Here is a 27864-nt window from a genome sequence, read left to right on the forward strand (position 1 = left end):
ATCTGGGTAATCAAGGTGGAATCACTGATGTGTAGACTTTCCTAATGACTGCTTCTGTCTTGGAAAAGCACATCACAGTCACAATGCCTTTCTGCAATTACCCCACCTAGGAATAGAAATATCCTGGGAGAAAACACAGCGCGCACACACACACACAGTATTTTATAGTCAGACATTAGTTGGGAAGATTCTGATGGCCTTTTATTCATAGTATGTGATAAGAAAATAAATTCCTCTGCCAGATCAACAAAATCTTATGACAAATAGCACTTACTCGTCAGATGAACTCTGACGAAAGTGCAACCCATTGTGCCAAAATCTCAGCACATCAACTTTCTCATAGGAGGAGCTCTGAAATGTAAACAGGAACGCATGATGGGTTTACATGTCATTGGAACATCCACTCCCAAGTTCCATAAACCTAAACTGAACAAAACATTCCAGTTATAGTTTTCCAATACCCTCTTTCTTTTTGGCCCTTCTTTGGCAATGTGATTATCTTATTTTCAAGCTTTGCAATATGATTTTATGTAGCAGTTATTTTATGCAATAAACACATTGAGGTCTGTGTGTTCTTTCAATTGGGAGTGTTTCATTGTGCCTTCTGGTTGCAGTATGACCACGTTGACCCCTAAAGCCCTGGACAAATCTAAACCTTTACTCTTCTCTTGCAGTATGCCAATGAAAACACTTCCCTGTTGTTAACACTAGGCCTAGGGACATAATACATGGTTGGGAAATCTTAATCAATGGTTTTCATTTCTCTGTCTAGCCGTCTTTATATGACTGACCACAGTAGCCACGACTGCACTGCAGTACCAGATGAAAAAACATTAGAACACAACACAATCTAATCTCTCAATCCACAGCCAACACTGCTGTACACTATCAAAATACACAACGTACAATGTACACTAAGAATCCTGAAACTAAGGGAGCAATATTATATCCACACGTGACACTAGGGGACAGATTGTAGCAAACCAATATAATGCTTTTTAATTTAAAAAAAATCTTTCACAGTTTTGTAATATGAATGTTTTCCATTGGACACTGGACACTTTCTTTTAGTCATTAATTCAACAGTATTGCACATTGCAGATTGATTAGTCTATGTGTCCACAAAGCTCTTTTCATCAACCACATAAAAAGACCAAATATGTGAAATATGGAAAGCACTTGTTTTTAACCTCCTAAAATTATAATAAATGAACATTGTATTTTTGCATAGATTGCCATATAATTTGTCATTGACCTAACACTGTGGAAAAATCCAACTTTATAGAATAGGCCAGCCAGTAGTGAATTCTAAAAGTCTGCTTTGCACATCTGCTTTCCGACAAGCGTCACATGACTTCACATCATCCCTTGTGTAAGCTCTCTAAAGGCAAATCAGAGCCAAGAGGCATTATTTGACTTCCCTAAAATGTGCCCTCCAACCGTCTTGGAATTGAATAGCAGACATTTGATCCCGTGAAGTAGAGTAGCCATTGGATTTAGTTCAATCTAAAATAAGCAACAAAGACAACTATGGGGATAAAATGAACTATTTACATTTACAGGGCTCTCAAAAGGAACAGTACACTTACTGAAAAAATAGGCTTCTAACAAACAGTTGTGGCAAACCTTTGGCCAATTTGCAGCAAACTCAGTACAAATATGCAAATTAGATCACATAGAACTTTAAATGAACTTGCTTCTCACAGAGAAAACTGAACATACTAAACGTACAAAATATACTAAACAACGTATTCAATGTCTTAACAGATACAAATAAATCCAATACAACTTGAAGTCATCAGCATGGTAATGCAGAAAAGAGCAAAGACTGGATCGTCTCCACATAAATTGACCGTAGGATGTTTAAAGGGGCAACTACAGAATTTACATGAGCCAAGTGATAACTGAGCAATAGCTTTCAACCAATGGAAGTTTAAAAGATCATTAACACTGAAATAATTCAAACAAAAAATTCAAAGCCTGTTCAGAACTATTGACTTTTTTGAGTGAACTTGAGAACCCTTTCGTCCAAAACTTGTTGAATGCATGCACTGAAACATTCAGAAAACACAAAAGAAAAACACAATTAGGATACTGAAAACATTTTCTATTTTGGCATCTTAAAAAGGTAGACTCAGCAGCTAATGAGCGGGTTCGGCTTTTGAAAAAACGGAGTCAGCTGTTACGAAGTTACCTTGGTGTTGGTATGCTTCTCACTGAAACTAGATTTCTATATATTTTTCAGCAAAGAAACAATGTTTCTGCCATTTACAAATGCTATATAAACAAACGATGTAGCTAGCATAAACTGGGACTTAGGCCTACTAAATGTCCCTTTAAATGTGTGGCCAACTGTTCCTTAAGGAAGGCACAGTATACACGATTTTACTCCAGCCAAGCCTCAGCATAATTGGTTCAAACTAATCAACTAATTATGATAATCAATCTAGACTGGGGACTTCATCATTTAGAGACAGTTGTCTACTAGTTGTCTTTGGTTCCTGACTCAGGTGTATAAGGCTTGCGTGGAAGAAAACTAACCAAAAATGGTGTTATGCCTAATATGGCAATTCAAAAATGAATTTATGATAGCTTTCATTTCAAAGCCATGTGTGCAAGAAGCTTTGACTTTGAACACATCATTCTCTGTCCTCAGATTGATTGAAGGCCAAAAAAATGTTTTGTCTTGTAACTGATTGCTTCTAGCAAGAGAGAAAGAACACATGATCAAGATGTGCTAGCTACTAGTTCAAAGCAATAAAATATCTAATTGTTACAAAGAATAAATGTATTGGCTACATTTATGAGAATAACACATGCATTTGCATTCCTTACCAAGCTTGAAGAGGACACGCTCATTTATCACTCAATAAAAGCGTTATGAGGGACTGCACCACAAACATCTTTGCAGGGAGTTGATGCAGCCTCTTCCAACACAACGGGTAGGGGTATCCATCTGCAAAAAGTAAAGTCTTGCTTTGACGTCAAATCAGCTCATATTGTTGTAACCTTAACTGTTGTGCTAGCTAACATGCTACTGAACAGTGAAACTAGCATATTGACATCCATATTGGCATTAAAAGACAGAAACGTATTCGCCTAAAAATAAGTGTTTACGCAAATCATTAGTTAGCTATCACATTAATTGTGCAAAAATACGATAGCTAACGTTAGATAAAAACTGGTATCAACAAAATGTGTTTCACTCTATACCATAAAACACGACATTGCTAACTGGGGATCAATTAGACAACAATGTTTTTGTTTATAGGAAGTTTAATAAGTTAGACACTCACCTGAACACTTTGATAGGTAGCAAGCTAAATAGTTTGGTTTCCATTTTCCAAAATATTTTTCTAATCTCCCTGATTGGTCGTCAACGGTTACTTGTCTTGGAACTCATGATGACCAGTTTGCCTCTAGTGGCAATAAAGGTTTTCCGCAGATTCACCAGTAGTGGCAAACATTTGCAAACTTGGAATATTTTGTGGCACACTATTTACAGTGCCTTCAGAAAGTATTCACACCCTTGACTTTTTCCACATTTCGTTGTGTTACAGCCTGAATTTTAAATGGATTAAATTGAGATGTGTCAATAGCATACACACAATACCCAATAATGCCAAAGTGGAATGACGTTTAGAAAGTTTTACAAATTAATAAAAAATCAACAGTTTAAATGTCTTGAGTCAATAAGTATTCAACCCCTTTGTTATAGCAAGTCTTAACAAGTCACATAATAAGTTGCATGGAGTCACTGTGTGCAATACTGTTTAACATTATTTTTGAATGAGTAGCTCATCTCTGTACCCCACACATACAATTACATTTAATGTCCCTCAGGCGAGCAGTGAATTTCAATCACAGATTCAACCACAAAGACCAAGGAGGTTTTCCAATGCTTCGCAAAGGGCAGATAGATCAAAAAATGAAAATAAAGTAGACATTGAATATCTCTTTGAGCATGGTGAAGTTATTATCAATACAGCCAGTCACTACAAAGCTACAGGAGTCCTTCCTAACTCAGTTGCCAGAGAGGAAGGAAACCGCTCAGGGATTTCACTCTGAGGCCAAACAGTTAGAGTTTAATGGCTGTGATAGTTTGGATCAACAACATTATGGATCAACCACATTATAGTTACTTCACAATACTAACCTAAACGACAGATTGAAAAGAAAGAAGCCTGTACAGAATACAAATATTTCAAAACATGCAGCCTGTAAAATGTGGCAAAAAATGTGGCGAAGAAATAAACTTCATGTCCTGAATACAAAGCGTTGTTTGGGGCAAATCCAACACAACACATCACTGAGTACGACTTTTCATATTTTCAAGCATGGTGGTGGTTGCATCATGTTATGGGTGTGCTTGTCATCGGCTAGGACTATGGAGTTTTTTGGGATAAAAATAATGGAATAGAGTTAAGCACGGGCAAAATCCTAGAGGAAAACCTGGTTCAGTCTGCTTTCCAACAGATACTGGGAGACTAATTCACCTTTCAGCAGGACAATAACCTAAAACACAAGGCCAAATCTACACTGGAGTTGCTTACCAAGATGACATTGAATGTTCCTGAGTGGCCTAGTTACAGTTTTGACCTAAATTTCCTTGAATATATATGTCAAGACTTGAAAATGGCTGTCTAGCAATGATCAACACAAAACTTGAAAGAGCTTGAAGTATTTTTAAAAGGATAATGTGCACATATTGTACAATCCAGGTGTGCAAAGCTCTTAATAAAGATGTACTCAGAGTTACAGCTGTTATCGCTGCCGAAAGTGATTTTAATATGTATTGACTAAGGGGTGTGAATACTTACATAAGACATTTCGGTATTTAATTTTCAATAAATTTACAAAAAAAATCTGTTTTCTTTATGGAGCATTGTGTGTAGATGGGTGAGAAAAATAACAATCTAATCCATTTTGAATTCAGGCTGTAAAACAACAAAATGTGGAATAAGTCAAGGGATATGAATACTTTCTGAAGACACTAATTTGGAGCAAATTTGCAACAAACTTGCGGGAGGTTTGTCACAACAATTAACTTTCCTGTCTTTGGAAAGTACATCAGTGTCAAATTATGTTAATTGGAAAAACAAAAGCAGCCTCAAAAGACATGTAAACAATGGTAAATATGTTTTATTGTTCTCACTGGAGCAGGCTAGGACTCTTATCAACGTGGTTTTCCATTCACCTGTTAAAGCATTCAAATATAAAATGTTGTGTCTTTTTCAGTTAAGTTATATATGCTATAGATTTATTATAAGTAGAGTCCTATTTCCAGTAAATCGAACAGATGGTCTATCTTTCCAGAGAAAAAGGAGGAAGGAAATGTTGATTAGTCATTTGAACAGGATTTGATTAGTTGGCTGTAATTGCCAATACTTTTGATTCAGCATACCAATAGTTCCCCAAAAAGTGAAAATATGCGTAGTTGTTTCTGGGTTGGTCCCTCTGTTCAACCGACCAGAAGAACCATCTGTACTGGCCACAGTTGTTTTTTGAGTAATTTTTTGAATCGCTCCATGCAGACTCCTCTCTGGTAAGGGCAGCACAGTGTTCCTAGCCAGTGGAACCACATATGCAAGCCATTAGCCAAGTTCCTTTGTCCACGTGGCTTGAATTTTCGCTTTCCGACTTTGGGCACAGACAGCCTTGTGGACACGCTACGAATTATTCAAAGACTGCCACTTCTAAAAATGATTGTATAAGAATCTTCTGTCAGCAGTAGGAAATGAGGCAGCAGGAGCTGACATCAACTGCATCCCAATATCTCAAGCAAACAACTTCAACTGGTAGATCAGAGCCAGCTTGGATATAGGCTATGGCAGAAATATACCAGTGTTTGATTTTTTTTTCACCTTTCAATATCAAGACAAAGATATCCCACTGGGCAAAAACTGGTTGAATCAACATTTACATGTAATACAAAATAATATATATATATATATATATATATATATATATATGTGATGAGTGAAAAACTTGAGACATCACTGTAAGGGAATGCATTTTTTAAAATCCAACTTTTAACCTAAATCCAATGACATGGTTAAATGTTTTACATTTTACTTTGAATTCACGTTAGTTGATAACTCAGACAAATATAAATCAAAACTAGACATTAAAATTACGATTTGCTCTGCTTAGTATGGGCTGCTTAGTGGTGATGATACTATTTTGTCTTCCTCCTGTCCCTCACATACACCCCAACACAGTTTATTATTTTCCTCCCTCAATTATTTTATCCAGTCACCGTTTCCCAATCCACATCCCCTTTGCAATATTAGTCAAATGATCTTGTGGTCATAATTTCCAACACCAAGTATTTGAAACTAGGCTTCCACTTCTATACTGCAGACAAATAAACATCAAGATTGACAATTTCTATGTTTTTTCTTTCATAAACTGCTGGTTTCAATTACTCAACTCAATTTAAGAGTATAGAACTGCATCTTGGCAGCACACACATATACACATACCACAGGCTACGTGGCATTCTGCACGTGTAGGCTTCCAAATATCAGTAGGCCTATACACAGCATCCAGGAGGAGGAGCCCCTAACTGAGGCAGAGAGGAACCTCAGAGACCCCCACACTGTACTACCCCAGCCCACAACGGCACTGGAGCTGCTAGTTTCATTCCAACTCCATAATGATCAGTTCTTTTCAACCTCTTAAAGTCTGGCATCTGAAATACATGGGAGTCAGTCTGTGGCTTAAATTGAACCCTGGACTTTTGAATGTTGGCAAATACTAAACGTGTAATGTAATGATGTCTCATTAAGTTATCTTCTTCCCAGGACAATCACCATAAACTGTGTGCATTGTCTGGGTAATATGGAAGCAAAGATTCAAAGAAATGGACAGGATGTAGTAAAATCAAGAAAGACATGTGAGGGGGGAAGAGCGATATAACAGAGAAGCCAGGTCAGAATGTTAATCTGAAGCAAAATTACACTTAAAGATATTTCAAGTTTCCTTTTTGTTGTCCTGTTCAGTTCTATAACTGCCACTGCATTAGCAGTGGTCATAATTTGCGGTCACTACAGCTCACTTCACCAAAGCTTATGAATAGCACACTGGCACCATCTACTGGGCATATAATATATTGCAGCCAACCAGCAAACAGGTGGTGGCCCTTTATTTTGGAAGTTATTGGGTGTGCAACACTGGCATTTATCTTGTTGAAGATGTTGCACAGAGAACCAATAGTATCTTGGTGGACATTTTACAGAGCAGTTGCATTTTAAAAGACCTACAAAACATTATTTGTGTGTCTCTAGTAGTGTAGTCTCGCCTTGTATTGAGGACGTGTAGAATATGTTTGTGTTCTCCTCTGACCCTTGGCTTGCAGTCAGAGGCACATCCAAGAAACACGTTAGGGACAGAAAGCTAAACGACAGGTAGCTTTAATCGTAATAGGTTGTCTTGCAAACACAGTGCCTTCTCACCCACCCTAAAACAAATCCAGTGAAATTGCACATGCAACACTGTACAGCTACTATTTGAACACAGCCTTAACCTTCAACAAAGGGTAGCCTCTATCAATCAGAAACTGTCCAGGTAGGAGGTAGCACATTTCCCTTTCTTTCAAGGCTATGTATGGGATAGAAACAACAAAATGCAAGTCCAGGGCATAGGTACATTCATAGCTATCCTTTATAAGATATGACCAAGGAAGAAAACACCAAAATTGAGCTGGCCAACAGTGGAGGTAAAACAATATAGGACAATCTATCAGTGTAGGTCATCATTGAAAATAATAATTTGTTCTTTTAATTTAATTAAGGATCTGGCTGTTTTTTTTTGTACCATCATCTTTGAAATGCAAGAGAAAGGCGATAATGTATTATTCCCACCCAGGTGCAATTTAGATTTTCCACTAGACGGCAGCAGTGTATGTGCAAAGTTTTAGACTGGTCCAATGAACCATTGTATTTCTGTTCAATTTTGCATCAAGTGTCACGGCAGATTTCCTCCTCTTCCTCTGAAGAGGTGTAACAAGGATCGGACCAATATGCAGCGTGGTAAGGTGTCCATGTTATTTAATAAGAAAACTCAACATAAACACACATACAAATACAAAATAACAAAGTGAACTGGCAACGAAACAGTCCCGTGACGCATATACACAGACACAGGAAACAATCACCCACAAAATACCCAAAGAACATGGCTTCCTAAATATGGTTCCCAATCAGAGACAACGATAAACACCTGCCTCTAATTGAGAACCAATCTAGGCAACCATAGACTTACATAAACACCTAGACTAGAAAACACCCCATAAACATACAAAACCCATAGACCAGACAAAACACATAAATCCCCCATGTCACACCCTGACCTAACCAAAATAATAAAGAAAACAAAGATAACGAAGGCCAGGGCGTGACATCAAGACTGCCCAAATGTGCCTAATTGGTTTCTTAATACATTTAAGTTCATAACTGTGCACTCCTAAAACATTAGCAATGGTATTCTTTCACTGTAATAGCTACTGTAAATTGACAGTGCAGTTAGATTAACAAGAATTTAATGTTTCTGCCCATATCAGATATGTCTATGTCCTGGGATATTTTCTTGTTACTTACAACCTCATGCTAATCACATGACGCATGTCTGGTCAATTCAATGTCTGGTCAGAACACCTGTTTCACATTAGAACACGGAATTCTCTGCCCGGAGAACCGACACCCTCAACGTCCACAGTGCCTGGAGAAGCTTTACAGACCCCCCCCCCCCCAGACAGCAGATTACTTGATGGGCAACCAGCAACAGCCACAAACTGAACACTCCCATGACACGCACAGAACTCTGCTATGACATACTTCACTAAACTGATCAATGCACACAACACATAGCCCAGGGACCTTAGAAACAGCTACTTAAGAACTCTGAAGATGTGTTTGGTTAAGCTGCCACCCCAAACCTTAGCTGTGTTCGAATACTCATAATAACCGCAGTATTTGTGACGTGAATGGAGTATATGGTATGTTTATTGGTCATAGTATGGATATAGTTAGAATGCCAAAAGTTCCCAGATGACGTACTAAATACTCCAAAACAGGAAGTACGCATGCAGTGGACTCTATTTCCGTGCTTTTAGGGTCCATAATGCAATTCTTCAGAAAATGAGCGGGGTTTCAAAACTTTTCAGATTTGAAGATAATGGCAGAAAATAAGTCAGACGGCAGCGGATAAGTGTATTGCTTTAACCAATTATGACAAATGTTAAAATGCTGAGCTGTCACATTGGTACAAATGGTCAGGAGACAGGCGCAGGAATGCGTAATAGTTTTTTACAGCGTGCCATGTAAAGGCAAGGGGGCGAAGAGCAAACAAACACGTATTACAAAACACAGGGTTTGAGACCCAAACAAAAGAGCGAGGAGTACCTCGAATAAATACACGGGACGAGACCCGAAAACACAAGCGCATAATGATACAACACAGGACGAGACTCGTAATCATCTGCACAATACAAGCGGCACGAAAGCCAAAACAACAAGGCACAGATACTCACACGACCAACGGACATTGGAACAAGAATTAACAAGACAATAGTGAACAAAGGGCACATTTATACAATTACTAATCAGGGGAGAATATGAGGAGTTCAGTTTCTAGAGGCTGGTGACGTAGACCTCCGAAACTGGTGCAGCAACAGTACTGGAGGCATCCGTGACATGAGCAATGTAATAAAGTAAAGACTTTTCAAATAAGTTACTATACAGTTGTTGTATATGTTGGCTGACAATTTGTTAGCTCTGCTATCCTTACTAACCCCATAGCATTACAGAAGTATGTAGCAGTGTGTTAGCTAGTTACCTAACTTTCATTGAACTTACATCGAACTTGCCAGGCAGTATATTAACTACCTGCTAACTTACTACCCAACGGTTATTGACTTGATTATTTACATCATTCTTAGCTAAGTGGTATAGTTGTACGTTTCAATGGCTATCTACTGCGATTTCAGAGCCCTCTAGTGCATAATAACTGATAGATTTACGAAACATCTGGTGAATATGGCCGGTGTCAGTAAATGTCAGCAAAATAAGTTGTTGCCAGCAGCACAGTTACAGTCACCAACACTCTGGATAACATGAAAACAGTCTAAACAGCTCTGCTAGGGCGAGTAAAATGGGCAGAGTGAGGTGTTCTCTCATTTGTGTCTGGAAGTAGCTAGCCAATGTTAGCCAGTTAGCGTGGGTGCTTGGCTGCTGTTGAAAGCTCGGATCAACCTTACTCCTCGGCCAGTGTGCCCTCTGAACGCTCCGAGAGCGAAACGCTCTGGATTTACCAACGGACAATCTGACAACGCTCTGGATTTACCAACGGACAATCTGACAACGCTCTGGATTTACCAACGGACAATCTGACAACGCTCTGGATTTACCAACGGACAATCTGACGACGCTCTGGATTTACCAACGGACAATCTGACCACGCTCTGGATTTACCAACGGACAATCTGACGACGCTCTGGATTTACCAACGGACAATCTGACGACGCTCTGGATTTACCAACGGACAATCTGACGACGCTCTGGATTTACCAACGGACAATCTGACGACGCTCTGGATTTACCAACGGACAATCTGACGACGCTCTGGATTTACCAACGGACAATCTGACGACGCTCTGGATTTACCAACGGACAATCTGACGACGCTCTGGATTTACCAACGGACAATCTGACGACGCTCTGGATTTACCAACGGACAATCTGACGACGCTCTGGATTTACCAACGGACAATCTGACGACGCTCTGGATTTACCAACGGACAATCTGACGACGCTCTGGATTTACCAACGGACAATCTGACGACGCTCTGGATTTACCAACGGACAATCTGACGACGCTCTGGATTTACCAACGGACAATCTGACGACGCTCTGGATTTACCAACGGACAATCTGACGACGCTCTGGATTTACCAACGGACAATCTGACGACGCTCTGGATTTACCAACGGACAATCTGACGACGCTCTGGATTTACCAACGGACAATCTGACGACGCTCTGGATTTACCAACGGACAATCTGACGACGCTCTGGATTTACCAACGGACAATCTGACGACGCTCTGGATTTACCAACGGACAATCTGACGACGCTCTGGATTTACCAACGGACAATCTGACGACGCTCTGGATTTACCAACGGACAATCTGACGACGCTCTGGATTTACCAACGGACAATCTGACGACGCTCTGGATTTACCAACGGACAATCTGACGACGCTCTGGATTTACCAACGGACAATCTGACGACGCTCTGGATTTACCAACGGACAATCTGACGACGCTCTGGATTTACCAACGGACAATCTGACGACGCTCTGGATTTACCAACGGACAATCTGACGACGCTCTGGATTTACCAACGGACAATCTGACGACGCTCTGGATTTACCAACGGACAATCTGACGACGCTCTGGATTTACCAACGGACAATCTGACGACGCTCTGGATTTACCAACGGACAATCTGACGACGCTCTGGATTTACCAACGGACAATCTGACGACGCTCTGATTTACCAACGGACAATCTGACGACGCTCTGGATTTACCAACGGACAAACTGACGACGCTCTGGATTTACCAACGGACAATCTGACGACGCTCTGGATTTACCAACGGACAATCTGACGACGCTCTGGATTTACCAACGGACAATCTGACGACGCTCTGGATTTACCAACGGACAATCTGACGACGCTCTGGATTTACCAACGGACAATCTGACGACGCTCTGGATTTACCAACGGACAATCTGACGACGCTCTGGATTTACCAACGGACAATCTGACGACGCTCTGGATTTACCAACGGACAATCTGACGACGCTCTGGATTTACCAACGGACAATCTGACGACGCTCTGGATTTACCAACGGACAATCTGACGACGCTCTGGATTTACCAACGGACAATCTGACGACGCTCTGGATTTACCAACGGACAATCTGACGACGCTCTGGATTTACCAACGGACAATCTGACGACGCTCTGGATTTACCAACGGACAATCTGACGACGCTCTGGATTTACCAACGGACAATCTGACGACGCTCTGGATTTACGAACGCCCAGAGCGCACTTTGAATTTTATGAAAACACCCGAAATCGCATTTGTTATGCAAACATGCTAGCAAGAGGTATCATAGCAACAGCATCAACTTCACGGTAGACAGGAGAACCTCTAGTTACCGAAACGATACCGTTCATTTACAGTATACTAAAATGAACTAATAGTATGTAGTATATACTCATTAAGTATGTAGTATACAGTATGTTGGTATGGATATTCGAACAGAGCTCCTGTCTTTGTAGTATTGTTGTTTTGTATATATAGCATATTTTACATTGTATTATATTAAAAGTGTTTTGCTAGTTTAGGATTTCACTATTTTATCATTCTTTATGATTGATGATATGATTGTAAATTGGTGTACAGTTTAGTTTAGGACTGCGAGAAACCAATCAAATTTACTACAAAAATAATCTGTACATGCGTTTGGACAAGTGACAGGCAACTTCCAATGTATTCTTCTATGCTACAATGGCGTTCTGCAAACAAATGTTAGAGGTGCATTTTTATTTTTATTTTCTGATGCAGTACATATTCATACAATTAGACATATTCAACATATGTCAATCAAATGAAATAGTTGTTAAATAAACCATAAAAAGCATTAAAGAAAATAGGAATGCAGTACACATTTAAATCATTACACAATTCAGGAAGTGTGCTTCATTTAACAAAGTCTGATGATAACTGACTTGAACGTATGCTACGAATATAACCAAATATTGTTACATTTGTTGATAATAAACTAATTACAATTATACAAAATGTGCTACTAAAACTACTAACTGATTTACAGTAGTCCTACATGTTCACTGCCAATGTATTTTTTGAGGTGGTGTGTATAGAGGAATTTAGCAGTAGTTTCGCTTTCTGTTTAGTAATACCTTAGCTTTTGAATTTGTAAACATTTTGATCAAATATTTTGCATTCCTTTGCACAAATCAATGCATTGCAATTCATACGTTTAGGCTACTCCTTGGATTTTTGCCTCGGAATGAATAAACACAAAAAGTAACAAAAGTTGTCGGCCAGCTGGACAGAGATGGCGGAGGGCTGCTGGATGGCGTTGCTGCTGGGCCCCTGGGATCCGGGGGGGGCCTCACTTCAGGGGGATCTAGAAAGGAATACAGAAAAAGAGGGTGATTTTTAGAAAGAGGGGTCGATGGGTTATTAACTGATTTTGAACCAATTACCTTGTTATCCTGGTCTGACTGCTCCGCCTCCTGTTGCGGCTCCAGGTTCTGGTCCTGCTGTTTGGTGTTAGTTGGTCTCACAATCCAGGCTTGGAGGTTGAGTTGTGGGATACGGTTGCAGTTGATGATACCGTTGGTCTTACGATTGGGGATCTTGAAGGGGTTACTGGTGACTTTTAGAATGCCAGTGTTGTCACACATGATCCGAGCTAGAGAGGCACATCTAAGGGCAGCCCTCTGTGCCGAGGTAAAGACGCCTGGGTTTTCATACCACAGCCTGTGGATCAACAAGCATGATGAGGACATGAAACACACATGCATACTCTGACTGACAAACAACCACTCCCTCACACTCAAATACGCAAGCTTGCACACACACAGAGACACACACACACACCTGTCTCCCTGGCGAATCCTCTGGAACTGGGTGGCTATGAGGCAGGCGAAGAGAGGCCCGACGCGGCCTCCTCTTACAAAGGGTTCAGCCACGCCCCCCATCCACACGTCAATGTTAGCTGGGGTGCCGTAGAGCTGCAGTAGTCTGCGGGCCAAGTCTTTGTTGTTCAGAACCACAGCCAGCTGAGTCTGGTTCGTAGGAGTTGAGAGTCCACAGAATTTACGCCAAGCATTGTAGCCTAGGTTGGGTGACAGAAAGAAAATAATTAGTGCATGGAACAGATTGATAGAGCTATATTGAGGAAGAGAGAGAGATGAAGGACATTTTAGAGTTGGTGTTTACATGCGTAAAGGATAAACTGTAATATGAGTATAACGGTATAGATGCATTTATCTGTGGTATCAGTATAGTTTGTAGAGGGGATAAGGCAGGTGTGTACCAGGCAGGCCATGGTCGCGTCCACGCTGCATGTTGAGGGAGCCCAGGTCCAGAGCCAGGTGTTGTACGAACTGGAAAAGTCTCTCCCTCAGAGCGTCCACCATCATGTGATCCTGGGTGTTCAGCTTAGCAGGCCGACCCACCAGACCTCGGATCAGAGGGTCGATGCCACCTGAAAAAGGACAGAGAGAGAACTGAATATTTAAATGTTTATCCTTTTGTACCATCAAAGTGAATTAGTTAGCAATTGGCAAGGGGTCTACATAGCATCCCTATGATTATCTCCCACCACTCACCCTCAAACACCAGCCTCCAGGGGGTGAAGAAGGCCTTGAACAGAGGCACACTGGGGAACTTGGCATGTTCCTTGTAGTTGCTATCCAGGCGGGACAACATGGGCTGGATGGCCAGGTGGGCAAAGCGGTAGGCTGCTGTAGCAAACACGTTGGCAATGCTGGGATCAATCTTCTCATCGTAGCCAGGGTAACGGCCGAGCTGGCGGGCCATGGTGTCTGGGCCCACAATGTGCGGCAGGTAGTGCCGGAACACAAACACCTAGGAGGGATTGAAAGGAAGAGCGAGAGAGAGACATACATTTGTAGATGTGTATGTGATAGGGAAGCTGTGTCTGTGAGAATATTCAGGAATATTTACGTGTAAGAATGAGAAGCAGAGTGAAAGAGAGTGTGTGTTAGAGAGTATACACTGGACGAGTAGTGGAGAGAAGGAACTCACACTCTGAGTATCAGTGATATGTGTCTATTTGTGGTACCTGGGTGTAGGCACCCATGATCTTACGGGCCTCCTGATAGAGTGTGTCAGCATCCCATTGTGGGTTGAGACGACGCAGGGCACGGGCCAGACGGTTGTGCTCACGCATGAACATTGTATGAATAGATGTCAAGGCTATGTTCTCATCCACACGGGCATCACCTGGCAGACAGAGAATGACTTGTTTGTCTGTGTCTGGGCAGCTATTGTACACGACGTTTAAAGAATTTCTTTCATTAAAATGTGAAGTTACTGGAAGAAAATGTTGAGCAGTGGACTCACTCTGATCTTTAGACTTTAACTTAAATATACTGTACATTGGTCTATACTCCTCAAACAAACAGAGTTAAAACGCTAACCTGCAATGAAGCAAAAGGGGGTGCAACTCAGTATTAAGAAGATGGTCTACTCTTCAGACAAACAAAGTTAAAAGGCTAACCTGCAATGAAGCAGGGCACCTCCTTGGCAATGGTTTGGTTGGTGACTCTCTGACGGGTGGCACACATGTTACCCGTCACTTTCGTGAAGGGCAGCAGTTCACGCCCATTGTCTGTGAACTCTTTGTTGACACGCAGCAGGCCCCCATCGTTGGTAAGGTCCCGGAGGTCACGCGCCAACCCCTCCTCAGAGCCGTACACCTGCCCCAAGTCCAGGAAGGCCGTAAGGGTATTGATCTGCTCCCTCTTGTTGGCCACGCCACCGAAATTGAAAGCAGACTCTCCTGTGCCGCACACGGGCGCTGATCGGAAGACTGGGATGCAGCTGTCTCGGCCAGTGGGCAAGCGTGGGTCTCTGGGAGGAATCTGGTCATGGAGGAAATAACAGACGTTGAAGACCTAATAATCCATGGACCATGGATAGAAAAGGGCAAGATATACAGAGATGGCTGTATAGTCGTAGTGCTGTAAGTCAAGGCTGTGGGATGTGATGTGAGACGGTGACTGACCTGGATGGGGAAACAGGGTTCGGAGCGTTCACAGCTCTCGTCACAGTCCAGGCCGTTGCTGTAGGAGCGAATGCTGGGAGAGAAGGGCGTGAACGTTAGGTCATGGTCGTTCCACTGGCCAAAGAGGGTGACCATGTGTGTGTACTTGCTATCGCACTTAACACCAGCATCATTGGTTGCCAGGATACGGTTAGAGACCTCCCTTACCTGCAAACACAAAGGGAAGGAGAGAAAGAGGGCAGAGGGAGAAGGATAAATACAATTATTACTTCATACATAACTTGTGGTAACATAGTGGTAACATAGTAGCAGTTATTCCCACTATATTTTTTGTCATCATACCAGAGGGAGCATAAAGTTGTTGAAGCGTGTGTTTCGGTCCCAGCCTTTGGGTTGAGAGATCCCATCGTCATACTGAGCAGGCAGCCAACGAGTGAAGGGTGTATTTGAGGCTCCAAGACGAGGGTACTTCCTGATAAGCATGAAGAAAATACACAGAAACTTCACTTGAGAAACTCGAGGGATATGGCTACATCTCCTGAGGCCTATGCACTCAGCCGACCTCAGACATAGTGTGCACTAACATGAACTTCCCCTTACATTCCACTCTACACAACTTCTATGTGCAAGGCTTTCAGATTGTTGCGTGAAGTATTAAACCCGCCATGCCCTGGTGCTCTTACAGGTTGTTGCAGATGCTAGTGGCTGTGCGGTACTTGTTAATGTTGGGTGTGGTGTGGCAGGAGGGTTTGCTGACACGAGCTGCACAGCCAGTTACCCGGACGATGGTGTCTAGCTCCTCAGGTGTGAGCAGGTCTGAGAAACAAGAGAGAGGGATAACAAAGACTTGTACATGTACTTATTACAACGGTGCGTGTCTATATCTGAGTGAATATGTATTCTGAATTCCTCACAGAGTGAATGTGTGTGTATGTATGACAGTGTGTATTACTGACCTGTTGCGTTGAGCGAGCGTTTGTGCAACCTGTGTGTGCTGTGGACTTTCTCATGGATCAGTCTCAAGGTGTTCTCCAGGTAGTCTGCAGACCGCACAGCAGAGCGTGTGTCCCTGGCAGGCTGCTTCAGGAGATGCAGGACATCTGAGGGCCTGGTGGACTGCCCACGCACTCTCTCCAGACTCCTGACATAAAGATGAAGTTATGAACAGAAACATGCTCCTGAAGTTGAATAAAATCTCAGTACAGAGGCAGATTTAGTACTAATGCCATAGAAATGTAATTAAATGTTTAACAGATGCCCCTCTTCCCTTCATCAAAAATAAAATACAAATCTGAAAAATGTAAAAGTTTTACTGAAAACTTACATGGTTATGGCAAAAATTCAGTCCTAATTCTTCCATTGAAAAGATACACAGCTTCCTCTCTGATTGTGACAGAACTATACCTCTTTTCGGCTCCCTCAAGAGGCTAGTATTTCTTGATTAGGTTGCTCATGAGAAATTGAAATGATTAAAACCATTATTTTCTAAAGGAAATACAAAAGTAAAATAAATGCAAAATAAAGAGGAATAGAAAGACTTCCCTAGTGCAAATCCATCTGTTCGACTGAGTGAGACAATTATGCTAAATGCACACAGTGACACTAGTGCTGCTATCTACAAAGACAATTGTCAGATTCACTCACTTTTCTCTGGAGTACTTGTAAGCTTCATCTACGAGTCTCTTTGCCTCCTCCACTGAACTTTGAATGAATGGGCTACTCAAGCTTTCCTCTGTAGACAGGTCTGGCTGGCTGAACATCAGGCACAACCCCAATGCCAGGAGGGAGGGAAACGGTTTCATCTCTGAAAAACAAAAAGGGGTTCATCAGATCATCTTTTGAAAAACCATGCTGCAATCTGAAATTTCATGTGGCCCGTAGCTGTTTTTCAGATTGTGTGAGAGAGAACTTTTCACAAAATACTACTTTTACACAATATTAATAACAGATGCATAGCACATGGATCAGAATTACCATGCATAACAGAGAAAAAAATGGAACCTGATTAATAGACAAGATTGAAACATACTGCATAAAAAGTGTATACAATTGTCTTACCTTTGTTTTAACCACTGTGGTTGTGAAGTCTTGTTGAGAAGTCAACACTTGTCTGAAGATGTATGGTGCTCTCTCTAACTATTCTATTTATAGATAATTTTGCAAAGCCTCGCCTCCTGTCATCTGTCATTTCTGAGGTGTCTGACTGAATTATGCACAGTGCCTTCAGAAAGTATTCATACCCCTTGATTTATTCCACATTTTGTTGTGTTACAGCCTGAATTCAATCTACAATCTGCCCATCTACACACAATACCCCATAATGACAAAGTGAAAACATTGTCACGATCATCGTATGGGTGGGACCAAAGCGCAGCGTGGTGTGAATACATTCTTTATTGAATGAAGAACAAGAAGAACACTTAAACAAAAAACAACAAAACGATTAAGATGAACGTGACCGCTATATAAACAATGTGCAAACATGCAACATAACATGGACAATAACCCACGAAATACCCAAAGAAGATGGCTGCCTAAATATGGTTCCCAATAAGAGAAAACGATAAACACCTGCCTCTAATTGAGAACCAATCTAGGCAACCATAGACCAACATAAACACCTAGATGAAAACAACCCCATAAATCTACAAAAACCCCTAGACAGTACTAACACCCTAGAATAAGACAAAAACACACATATCACCCATGTCACACCCTGACCTAACCAAAATAATAAAGAAAACAAAGAATAACAAAGGTCAGGGCGTGACAGTATGCCCCCACAAAGGTGCGGACTCCGGCCGCAAAACCTAATCTAAAGGGGAGGGTCCAGGTGGGCCTCTTTTCCCGGCGTCGGCTCGGTTGCTGGACGTGGACTTCACTCCACCATAGTCTTAGTCCGCTTTTGTGGCCTCCTAGGAACGGCGACCCTCGCCGCCAACCTAGGACTGGCAACCCTATTAAAGGGCCCCACTGGACTGAGGAGCAGCTCCAGACTGAGGGGCAGCTCCGGACTGAGGGGCAGCTCAGGATTGAAGTGTAGCTCCTGGCTGGTTGACGGCTCTGGCAGCTCCTGGCTGGCTGACTGTTCAGGACAGACGGGCGGCTCTGGCGGCTCAGGACAGACGGGCGGCTCTGGCGGCTCAGGACAGACGGGCGGCTCTGGCGGCTCAGGACAGACGGGCGGCTCTGGCGGCTCAGGACAGATGGGCGGCTCTGGCGGCTCAGGACAGACGGGAGACTCTGGCGGCTCAGGATAGACGGGAGACTCTGGCGGCTCAGGACAGACGGGAGACTCTGGCGGCTCAGGACAGACGAGGCGCACTGTAGGCCTGGTGCGTGGTGCCGGCACTGGTGGTACTGGGCCGAGGACACGCACCCCAGGGCGAGTGCGGGGAGGAGGAACAGGGAGAACTGGGCTCTGGCGACGCACAGGAAGCCCGGTGCGGGGGGCTGCCACCGGAGGGCTGGTGCGTGGAGATGGCACCGGATAGACCGGACCGAGAAGGCGCACTGGAGATCTGGAGCACCGAGCCTGCCCAACCTTACCTGGTTGAATGCTCCTCGTAGCCAGGCCAGTGCGGCGAGGTGGAATAGCCCGCACTGGGCTGTGAAGGCGAACCGGGGACACCATGCGTAAGGCTGGTGCCATGTATGCCGGCCCGAGGAGACGCACTGGAGACCAGATGCGTAGAGCTGGCTTCATGGCACCTGGCTCGACACCCACTCTAGCCCGGCCGATATGAGGAGCTGGAATGTACTGCACCGGGCCGGGGACACTGTGCGCTCCACCGCATAACACGGTGCCTGCCCGGTACAACACCCTCTCTCTCCACGGTAGCAGGTCTCCTACCTGACTTCGCCACACTCCCCGTGTGCCCTCCCCCAAGAAATCTTTGGGGCTGCCACTCGGGCTTCCAGCCGCGCCGCTGTGCCGCCTCCTCATACCGGCGCCTCTCTGCTTTCGCTGCCTCCAGCTCTGCTTTGGGACGGCGATATTCCCCTGGCTGTGCCCAGGGTCCTTTGCCGCCCAGAATCTCCTCCCAAGTCCTTTCATTGCTGCTGCTGTTCGTTACCACGCTGCTTGGTCCATTGTTGGTGGGTTATTCTGTCACGATTGTCGTAGGAGGGGACCAAAGCGCAGCGTGGTGTGAATACATTCTTTATTGAATGAAGAACAAGAAGAACACTTAAACAAAAAAACAACAAAACGATTAAGACGAACGTGACCGCTATATAAACAATGTGCAAACGTGCAACATCACATAGACAATAACCCACGAAATACCCAAAGAAGATGGCTGCCTAAATATGGTTCCCAATCAGAGACAACGATAAACACCTGCCTCTAATTGAGAACCAATCTAGGCAACCATAGACTAACATAAACACGTAGATGAAAACAACCCCATAAATCTACAAAAAACCCTAGACAGTACAAACACACAAAAACACACATGTCACCCATGTCACACCCTGACCTAACCAAAATAATAAAGAAAACAAGAATACTAAGGTCAGGGCGTGACAAACATGTTTTTAGAAATGTTTTAAAATGTATTGAAAATGAAATATTAGAGGGTTAGGGTTTACATACAGTAAATATTCACACCTCTGAGTCAATACTTTGTAGAAGCACCTTTGGTGCATCTGTTAGTCTTTTACATCTGTTAGTCTTTTTGGGTACGTTTTTAAGAGCTTTGCACACCTAGATTGTATGATATTTGCCCATTATTTGACCATCACTTAAAAATGTTGCAAGCTTTGTCAAGTTGATTGTTGATCATAGCTAGACAGCCATTTCAAGTCTTGCCATAGATTGTCAAGCAGATTTAAGTCAAAACTGTAACTAGGCCACTCAGCAACGTTCAATGTCGTCTTGGTGACAAGCATAGCCACAATATCATGCAACCACCACCAAGCTTGAAAATATGAAGAGTGGTACTCAGTGATGTGTTGTGTTAGATTTGCCCCAAACATAACGCTTTGTATTCAGGACATGAAGTTTATTTCTTTGCCATATTTTTTGCAAGTTTACTTTAGTGCCTATTTGATCATGGTATTTGATTCCCTGCAGGATTATTGTCTTGCTGTAGCAAGATGGCTCAAATTAAGATCCTACATCTATGTATGGCTTTAGTCTGTTGTCATCATGCTTTTGCTTAATGCTGTTTCCACACAGAAACTTTTACTTGAGAAGGGAAGTAAGAACATGAACTCTTAACATGACTAAGGTAATTAACACGACTAAGCTAATTAACATATCTAAGGTAATTAACATGACCAAGGTAATTAACATGGCCAAGGTAATTAACATGACTAAGGAAATGAACATGACCAAGGTGATTAACACGATAAGGTCATTAACATGACAAAGGTAATTAAATGATGACAGTAATTTACATGACAAATGTAATTAACATGACTAAGGTAATTAGCATGACTAATGTCATTTGAAATAAAACAGCCACACCAATGCTGTGGACCTGGTTAAGAAATTGAAATATTTTCATCCTGATTTCAGAGAGTGACACTTATTGATGTTATCATATGGAAGGTGCCAAGACTTAGTAGTTTCTTCATTTGGTAAAGTTACATTAGCCTAGACTCACAGGGGTATTCAACTCTTACTCTACGAGGTCCAGAGCGTGCTGTTTTTCTGTTCTATCTGATAATTAATTGCACCCACCTATTGTGCCAGGTCTAAATCAGTCCCTGATTAGAGGGGAACAATGAAAACAAGCAGTGGAAACGGCTTCGAGGTCCAGAGTTGAGTTTTAGGGGTAGAGGATACTTTGCACCATCACACATGAAGAAGAATTTATGGTATGTAGTATGCCATGTATTTTTTCAACCCAAGATTCTATCAGTATAGAGTAGAAGAGGTCAACACACCATGAACATAATGTAGCTATCTTAGTTATTAGTGATGCAAGGGTTGACTCATAACCCGCAGTCGGTCAGGTTTAGGGTCATGAAATATTATGTGGATGAAGGGCGGGTGGGTGGCGGCTGGGTTGAATAAAGAGAAAACAATACCTTGAAACAATCCATAAATGTATAATTTTTAGGCAATTTATAGTCTACATTGAGGTTTTTCTTTCGTTATTTTAGGCTAACTGGCATTAGTACCTAAGCCTACACATTATTAGGGCCTAAAGGCGTTGAATGCTTTCCAGTCGAAACAGTTCAGAAGAGATTGTACATATATTATGATGACATGTTGTGACATTATTGTTCGTTTAGGACTTCAGGCACACACCATTTTTTCTTGGACCAACCCGAAGTCGGTAGCTGAAGTCTAAGACCATTTCTTTGCTGATTGGTGAACAGTAGGGATTCTTCAGTAAAGTCTTTATTGTCATTCAACGAGAGATGACTCATTTTCATGCACATTTTTAATTGAGAAATACTGCACATAACATCTTAGTTAGATGTAAAATTGTGTGACTAAGATCTCTGCAAAAACGTCAAAATTAATGACAGCTTTCTTGAGTAGGTTAGATTAATTATGACGTCATCTCAAAATAGAAAAACAATACTATTGCCGCTTTTCTCTCTCTCGGGAATATGCTAGCACACTCCTTGGGTTTGCATAGCTGACTTCGGCTAGCCGCCAGCCGAACTGAAGCATACCTTAAATGTAGGCTATGTGCACCAAATATCCTACATGCAAATCGCCAAACACTTTAGGGAATGGTGTCACGGCTTTCTTCTGTTGAAGGAGAGGCGGACCAAAACGCAGCGTGGTTATTGTGATACATCTTTAATGAAGATGATAAACGAACAATATACAAAACAAGAAATGTATAACCTCTCACTCTCTATAACCTCTCACATTGCCTTAATATTAACTCCTGCAGAATTATACATTTCTTGCATAAAATGATACACCAAATGCAGGCAAAATTTGGAATTGGGAACAGGAGTGGAGAAAGATGATTGATTTCTTTCAGCATCTTGCGAAGAATGCAAATACACAGTTAGATACCATCTGCAGAGGTGCTACCTTTATCAACATCATAAAAGCTGATAGTAGACTATTTCAACCACACAATTTATCCTATGCATCCAAGCCGAACGTAAATCTTATCAGAAACATGTTGCATCGTTTTTACAGCTTTCTATTTCCTTACAACCGGTCAAAACTTTGCACGGAAAATCATTCCTGTTTTTCTTTTAGTTATTGCATTTTGTCACCAGGCCTTTGCTCTGTGAAAGAAGCAGAGATGACAGAGAAAACTTTAAAAGTGTCAACTGGATTGTAGCATTCATTCTATCGATTTATGACATTGTTCTGGTATTAATATGGAGTTGGTCCTCCCTTTGCTGCTATAATAGCCTCTACTCTTCTTGGAAGGCTTTCCACTAGATGTTGGAACATTGCTGCGGGGACTTGCTTCCATTCAGCCACAAGGGCATTAGTGAGGTTGGGCATGGATGTTGGGCGATTAGGCTTGACTCGTAGTCTGCGTTCCAATTCATCCCAAAGGTGTTCGATGGGGTTGATGTCAGGGCTCTGTGCAGGCAAGTCAAGTTCTTCCACACCGATCTCGACAAACCATTTCTGTATGGACCTCGCTTTGTGCACGGGGGCATTGTCATGCCTAAACAGGAAAGGGCCTTCCCCAAACTGTTGCCACAATGTTGCAAGACCAGAATCGTCTAGAATGTCATTGTATGCTGTAGTGTTAAGATTTCTGTTCACTGGAACAAAGGGCCTTAGCCCGAACAATGAAAAACAGCCCCAGACCATTATGGCTCCTCCACCAAAGTTTACAGTTGGCACTATGCATTGGGGCATGTAGCGTTCTCCTGGCATCTGCCAAACCCATACTTTTACACGGTATGCATTTCCACTTCACAATAACAGCACTTACAGTTGACCGAGGCAGCTTCAGCAAGGCAAAAGTTTGACTAACTGACTTGTTGGAAAGGTGGCATCCTATGACAGTGCCACATTGAAAGTCACTGAGCTCTTCAGTAAGGCCATTCTACTGTCAATGTTTGTCTATGGAGATTACATGGCCGTGTGCTCGATTTTGTATACCTGTCAGCAACGGGTGTGGTTAAAGTAGCTGAATCTGCTAATTTGAAGAGGTGTCCATGTAGTTTTGTATATATAGTGTATATAAACCCTGGATTGTTGATGCTATGTATTGGCCAGTGAGAGGCTTTGAAGGTACCGATTGGTCATATTGGCACCATAGCCGCGGGAAGTAGGGGTGATGAGGGTGCTCCAGCACCACCTAAAAAAATGTGAATTACAAAATGATATATTTTGTATTTTTTATTATTTTTTTAAAGTAGTGCACTGGGCCTTTACTAGTTCTGTACTAGCAGACCAGCATAGCTTCTGTAGCATCGGATACTTTTTTGTCAGCACCCCTCCTCACCCGGTGAGAATTTTTTATTTTTTAATCGCATTACCCTCAGTCCCAAATTATATACAGTGCATTCGGAAAGTATTCAGACCCCTTGACTCTTTCCACGTTTTGTTACATTACAGCCTTATTCTTTAATTGATTAAATTGGTTTTCTCATCAATCTACACACACCCTATAATGACCAAGCAAAAACAGGTTTTTAGAAATGTTTGCTAATTTAAAAAAAAACTGCAATATTACATTTACAAAGTATTCAGACCATTTATTCAGTTTGTTGAAGCACCTTTGGCAGCGATTACAGCCTCGAGTCTTCTCGGGTATGATGCTACAAGCTTGGCACACCTGTATTTGGGGAGTTTCTACCATTAGTGTCTGCAGATCCTCTCAAGCTCTGTCAGGTTGTATGGGGACCGTTGCTGCACAGCTATTTTCAGGTCTCTCCAGAGCTGTTTGATCGTGTTCAAGTCTGGGCTCTGGCTGGGCCACTCAATGACATTCGGAGACTTGTCCCGAAGCCACTCCTGCATTGTCTTGGCTGTGTGCTTAAGGTTGTTGTCCTGTTGGAAGGTGAACCTTCACCCCAGTCTGAGGTCCTGAGCACTTTGGAGCAGGTTTTCATCAAGGATCTCTCTGTACTTTGCACCGTTCATCTTTGCCTTGATCCTGACTAGACTCGTAGTCCCTGCCGCTGAAAAACATCCCCACAGCATGATGCTGCCACCACCGAGCTTCACTGTAGGGATAGTGTCAGTTTTCCTCCAGATGTGACACTTGGCATTCAGGCCAAAGAGTTGAGTCTTGGTTTCATCAGACCAGAGAATCTTGTTTCTCATGGTCTGAGAGTTTTTAGGTGCCTTTTGGCAAATTCCAAGCAGGCTGTCATATGCCTTTTACAGAGGAGTGGCGTCGGTCTGGCCATTCTACCATAAAGGCCTGATTGGTGGAGTGCTGCAGAGATGGTTGTCCTTCTGGAAGGTTCTCCCATCTCAACAGAGGAACTCTAGAGCTCTGCCAGAGTGAGCATCTGGTTCTTGGTCACCTGCCTGACCAAGGCCCTTCTCCCCCGATTGCCTAGTTTGGCCGGCATGCCAGCTCTAGGAAGAGTCTTGGTGGTTCCAAGCCTCTTCCATTTAAGAATGATGGAGGCCACTGTGTTCTTGGGGACCTTCAATGCTGCAGACATTTTTTGGTACCCTTCCCCAGATCTGTGCCTTGACACTGTCCTGTCTCGGAGCTCTATGGACAATTCCTTCCACCTCATGGCTTGGTTTTTGCTCTGATATGCACTGTCAACTGTGGGACCTTATGTAGACAGATGTGTGACTTTCCAAATCATGTCCAATCAATTGAATTTACCACAGGTGGACTCCAATCAAGTTGTAGAAACATCTGACGGATGATCCGCGCAGCCCAGTCAAAACTGTTCGCTGCTCTGGCCCCCCAATGGTGGAACAAACTCCCTCACGACGCCAGGACAGCGGAGTCAATCACCACCTTCCGGAGACACCTGAAACCCCACCTCTTTCAGGAATACCTAGGATAGGATAAAGTAATCCTTCTCTGGTACTGGGCCGAGGACACGCACCCCAGGGCGAGTGCGGGGAGGAGGAACAGGGAGAACTGGGCTCTGGCGACGCACAGGAAGCCCGGTGCGGGGGGCTGCCACCGGAGGGCTGGTGCGTGGAGATGGCACCGGATAGACCGGACCGAGAAGGCGCACTGGAGATCTGGAGCACCGAGCCTGCCCAACCTTACCTGGTTGAATGCTCCTCGTAGCCAGGCCAGTGCGGCGAGGTGGAATAGCCCGCACTGGGCTGTGAAGGCGAACCGGGGACACCATGCGTAAGGCTGGTGCCATGTATGCCGGCCCGAGGAGACGCACTGGAGACCAGATGCGTAGAGCTGGCTTCATGGCACCTGGCTCGACACCCACTCTAGCCCGGCCGATATGAGGAGCTGGAATGTACTGCACCGGGCCGGGGACACTGTGCGCTCCACCGCATAACACGGTGCCTGCCCGGTACAACACCCTCTCTCTCCACGGTAGCAGGTCTCCTACCTGACTTCGCCACACTCCCCGTGTGCCCTCCCCAAGAAATCTTTGGGGCTGCCACTCGGGCTTCCAGCCGCGCCGCTGTGCCGCCTCCTCATACCGGCGCCTCTCTGCTTTCGCTGCCTCCAGCTCTGCTTTGGGACGGCGATATTCCCCTGGCTGTGCCCAGGGTCCTTTGCCGCCCAGAATCTCCTCCCAAGTCCTTTCATTGCTGCTGCTGTTCGTTACCACGCTGCTTGGTCCATTGTTGGTGGGTTATTCTGTCACGATTGTCGTAGGAGGGGACCAAAGCGCAGCGTGGTGTGAATACATTCTTTATTGAATGAAGAACAAGAAGAACACTTAAACAAAAAAACAACAAAACGATTAAGACGAACGTGACCGCTATATAAACAATGTGCAAACGTGCAACATCACATAGACAATAACCCACGAAATACCCAAAGAAGATGGCTGCCTAAATATGGTTCCCAATCAGAGACAACGATAAACACCTGCCTCTAATTGAGAACCAATCTAGGCAACCATAGACTAACATAAACACGTAGATGAAAACAACCCCATAAATCTACAAAAAACCCTAGACAGTACAAACACACAAAAACACACATGTCACCCATGTCACACCCTGACCTAACCAAAATAATAAAGAAAACAAGAATACTAAGGTCAGGGCGTGACAAACATGTTTTTAGAAATGTTTTAAAATGTATTGAAAATGAAATATTAGAGGGTTAGGGTTTACATACAGTAAATATTCACACCTCTGAGTCAATACTTTGTAGAAGCACCTTTGGTGCATCTGTTAGTCTTTTACATCTGTTAGTCTTTTTGGGTACGTTTTTAAGAGCTTTGCACACCTAGATTGTATGATATTTGCCCATTATTTGACCATCACTTAAAAATGTTGCAAGCTTTGTCAAGTTGATTGTTGATCATAGCTAGACAGCCATTTCAAGTCTTGCCATAGATTGTCAAGCAGATTTAAGTCAAAACTGTAACTAGGCCACTCAGCAACGTTCAATGTCGTCTTGGTGACAAGCATAGCCACAATATCATGCAACCACCACCAAGCTTGAAAATATGAAGAGTGGTACTCAGTGATGTGTTGTGTTAGATTTGCCCCAAACATAACGCTTTGTATTCAGGACATGAAGTTTATTTCTTTGCCATATTTTTTGCAAGTTTACTTTAGTGCCTATTTGATCATGGTATTTGATTCCCTGCAGGATTATTGTCTTGCTGTAGCAAGATGGCTCAAATTAAGATCCTACATCTATGTATGGCTTTAGTCTGTTGTCATCATGCTTTTGCTTAATGCTGTTTCCACACAGAAACTTTTACTTGAGAAGGGAAGTAAGAACATGAACTCTTAACATGACTAAGGTAATTAACACGACTAAGCTAATTAACATATCTAAGGTAATTAACATGACCAAGGTAATTAACATGGCCAAGGTAATTAACATGACTAAGGAAATGAACATGACCAAGGTGATTAACACGATAAGGTCATTAACATGACAAAGGTAATTAAATGATGACAGTAATTTACATGACAAATGTAA

The 27864-nt window shown here is 42.8% G+C and overlaps 2 protein-coding genes and 1 long non-coding RNA gene across 8 annotated transcripts in view; 1 reads left to right on the forward strand and 2 right to left on the reverse strand.

Annotated features, from left to right (window-relative positions):
• Nucleotides 1-27864, forward strand: part of LOC115124271 (prosaposin-like) — an 85152-nt gene that overhangs the window by 34277 nt on the left and 23011 nt on the right. The gene's annotated exons all lie outside the window — the stretch shown is intronic.
• LOC135571401 (uncharacterized) lies at nucleotides 968-3450 on the reverse strand. 2 transcript variants are annotated; one of them, XR_010463773.1, is made up of 3 exons: nucleotides 3297-3450; nucleotides 2836-2956; nucleotides 968-2702 (listed from the first exon to the last, which is right to left on the reverse strand). It is a non-coding gene; the product is annotated as an uncharacterized LOC135571401 (long non-coding RNA). The 2 variants fall into 2 exon arrangements; XR_010463774.1 differs by having other exon boundaries at nucleotides 968-2051; nucleotides 3297-3448.
• LOC115124236 (eosinophil peroxidase-like) lies at nucleotides 12604-18122 on the reverse strand. Of its 2 annotated transcripts, XM_029653626.2 has the most exons (13): nucleotides 17915-18122; nucleotides 17501-17660; nucleotides 16813-16997; nucleotides 16540-16672; nucleotides 16199-16328; nucleotides 15857-16063; nucleotides 15350-15713; nucleotides 14912-15072; nucleotides 14436-14694; nucleotides 14141-14311; nucleotides 13702-13939; nucleotides 13305-13581; nucleotides 12604-13225 (listed from the first exon to the last, which is right to left on the reverse strand). In XM_029653626.2, the coding sequence occupies exons 2-13, from the start codon at nucleotides 17656-17658 to the stop codon at nucleotides 13211-13213; spliced, it is 2298 nt and encodes a 765-aa protein (XP_029509486.1). In that variant the 5' UTR covers nucleotides 17659-17660; nucleotides 17915-18122; the 3' UTR covers nucleotides 12604-13210. The 2 variants fall into 2 exon arrangements, with proteins under 2 accessions (XP_029509486.1, XP_029509496.1); XM_029653636.2 differs by lacking the exons at nucleotides 17501-17660; nucleotides 17915-18122 and adding an exon at nucleotides 17181-17498.

The sequence above is a fragment of the Oncorhynchus nerka genome, linkage group LG4 (assembly GCF_034236695.1).
Source record: "Oncorhynchus nerka isolate Pitt River linkage group LG4, Oner_Uvic_2.0, whole genome shotgun sequence".
In the NCBI taxonomy this organism is placed as follows: domain Eukaryota; kingdom Metazoa; phylum Chordata; class Actinopteri; order Salmoniformes; family Salmonidae; genus Oncorhynchus; species Oncorhynchus nerka.

What these genes read in the sequence shown, in the direction of transcription:
- LOC115124236 (XM_029653626.2), bottom strand. Translation starts at nt 17,658, where the DNA reads ATGAAACCGTTTCCCTCCCTCCTGGCATTGGGGTTGTGCCTGATGTTC. An exon ending in ACTAGCATCTGCAACAACCT is followed by an intron (nt 16,329 to 16,539) that starts GTAAGAGCACCA and finishes CATGCTTATCAG; the next exon opens with GAAGTACCCTCGTCTTGGAG. An exon ending in AGGATTCGCCAGGGAGACAG is followed by an intron (nt 13,582 to 13,701) that starts GTGTGTGTGTGT and finishes GTTGATCCACAG; the next exon opens with GCTGTGGTATGAAAACCCAG.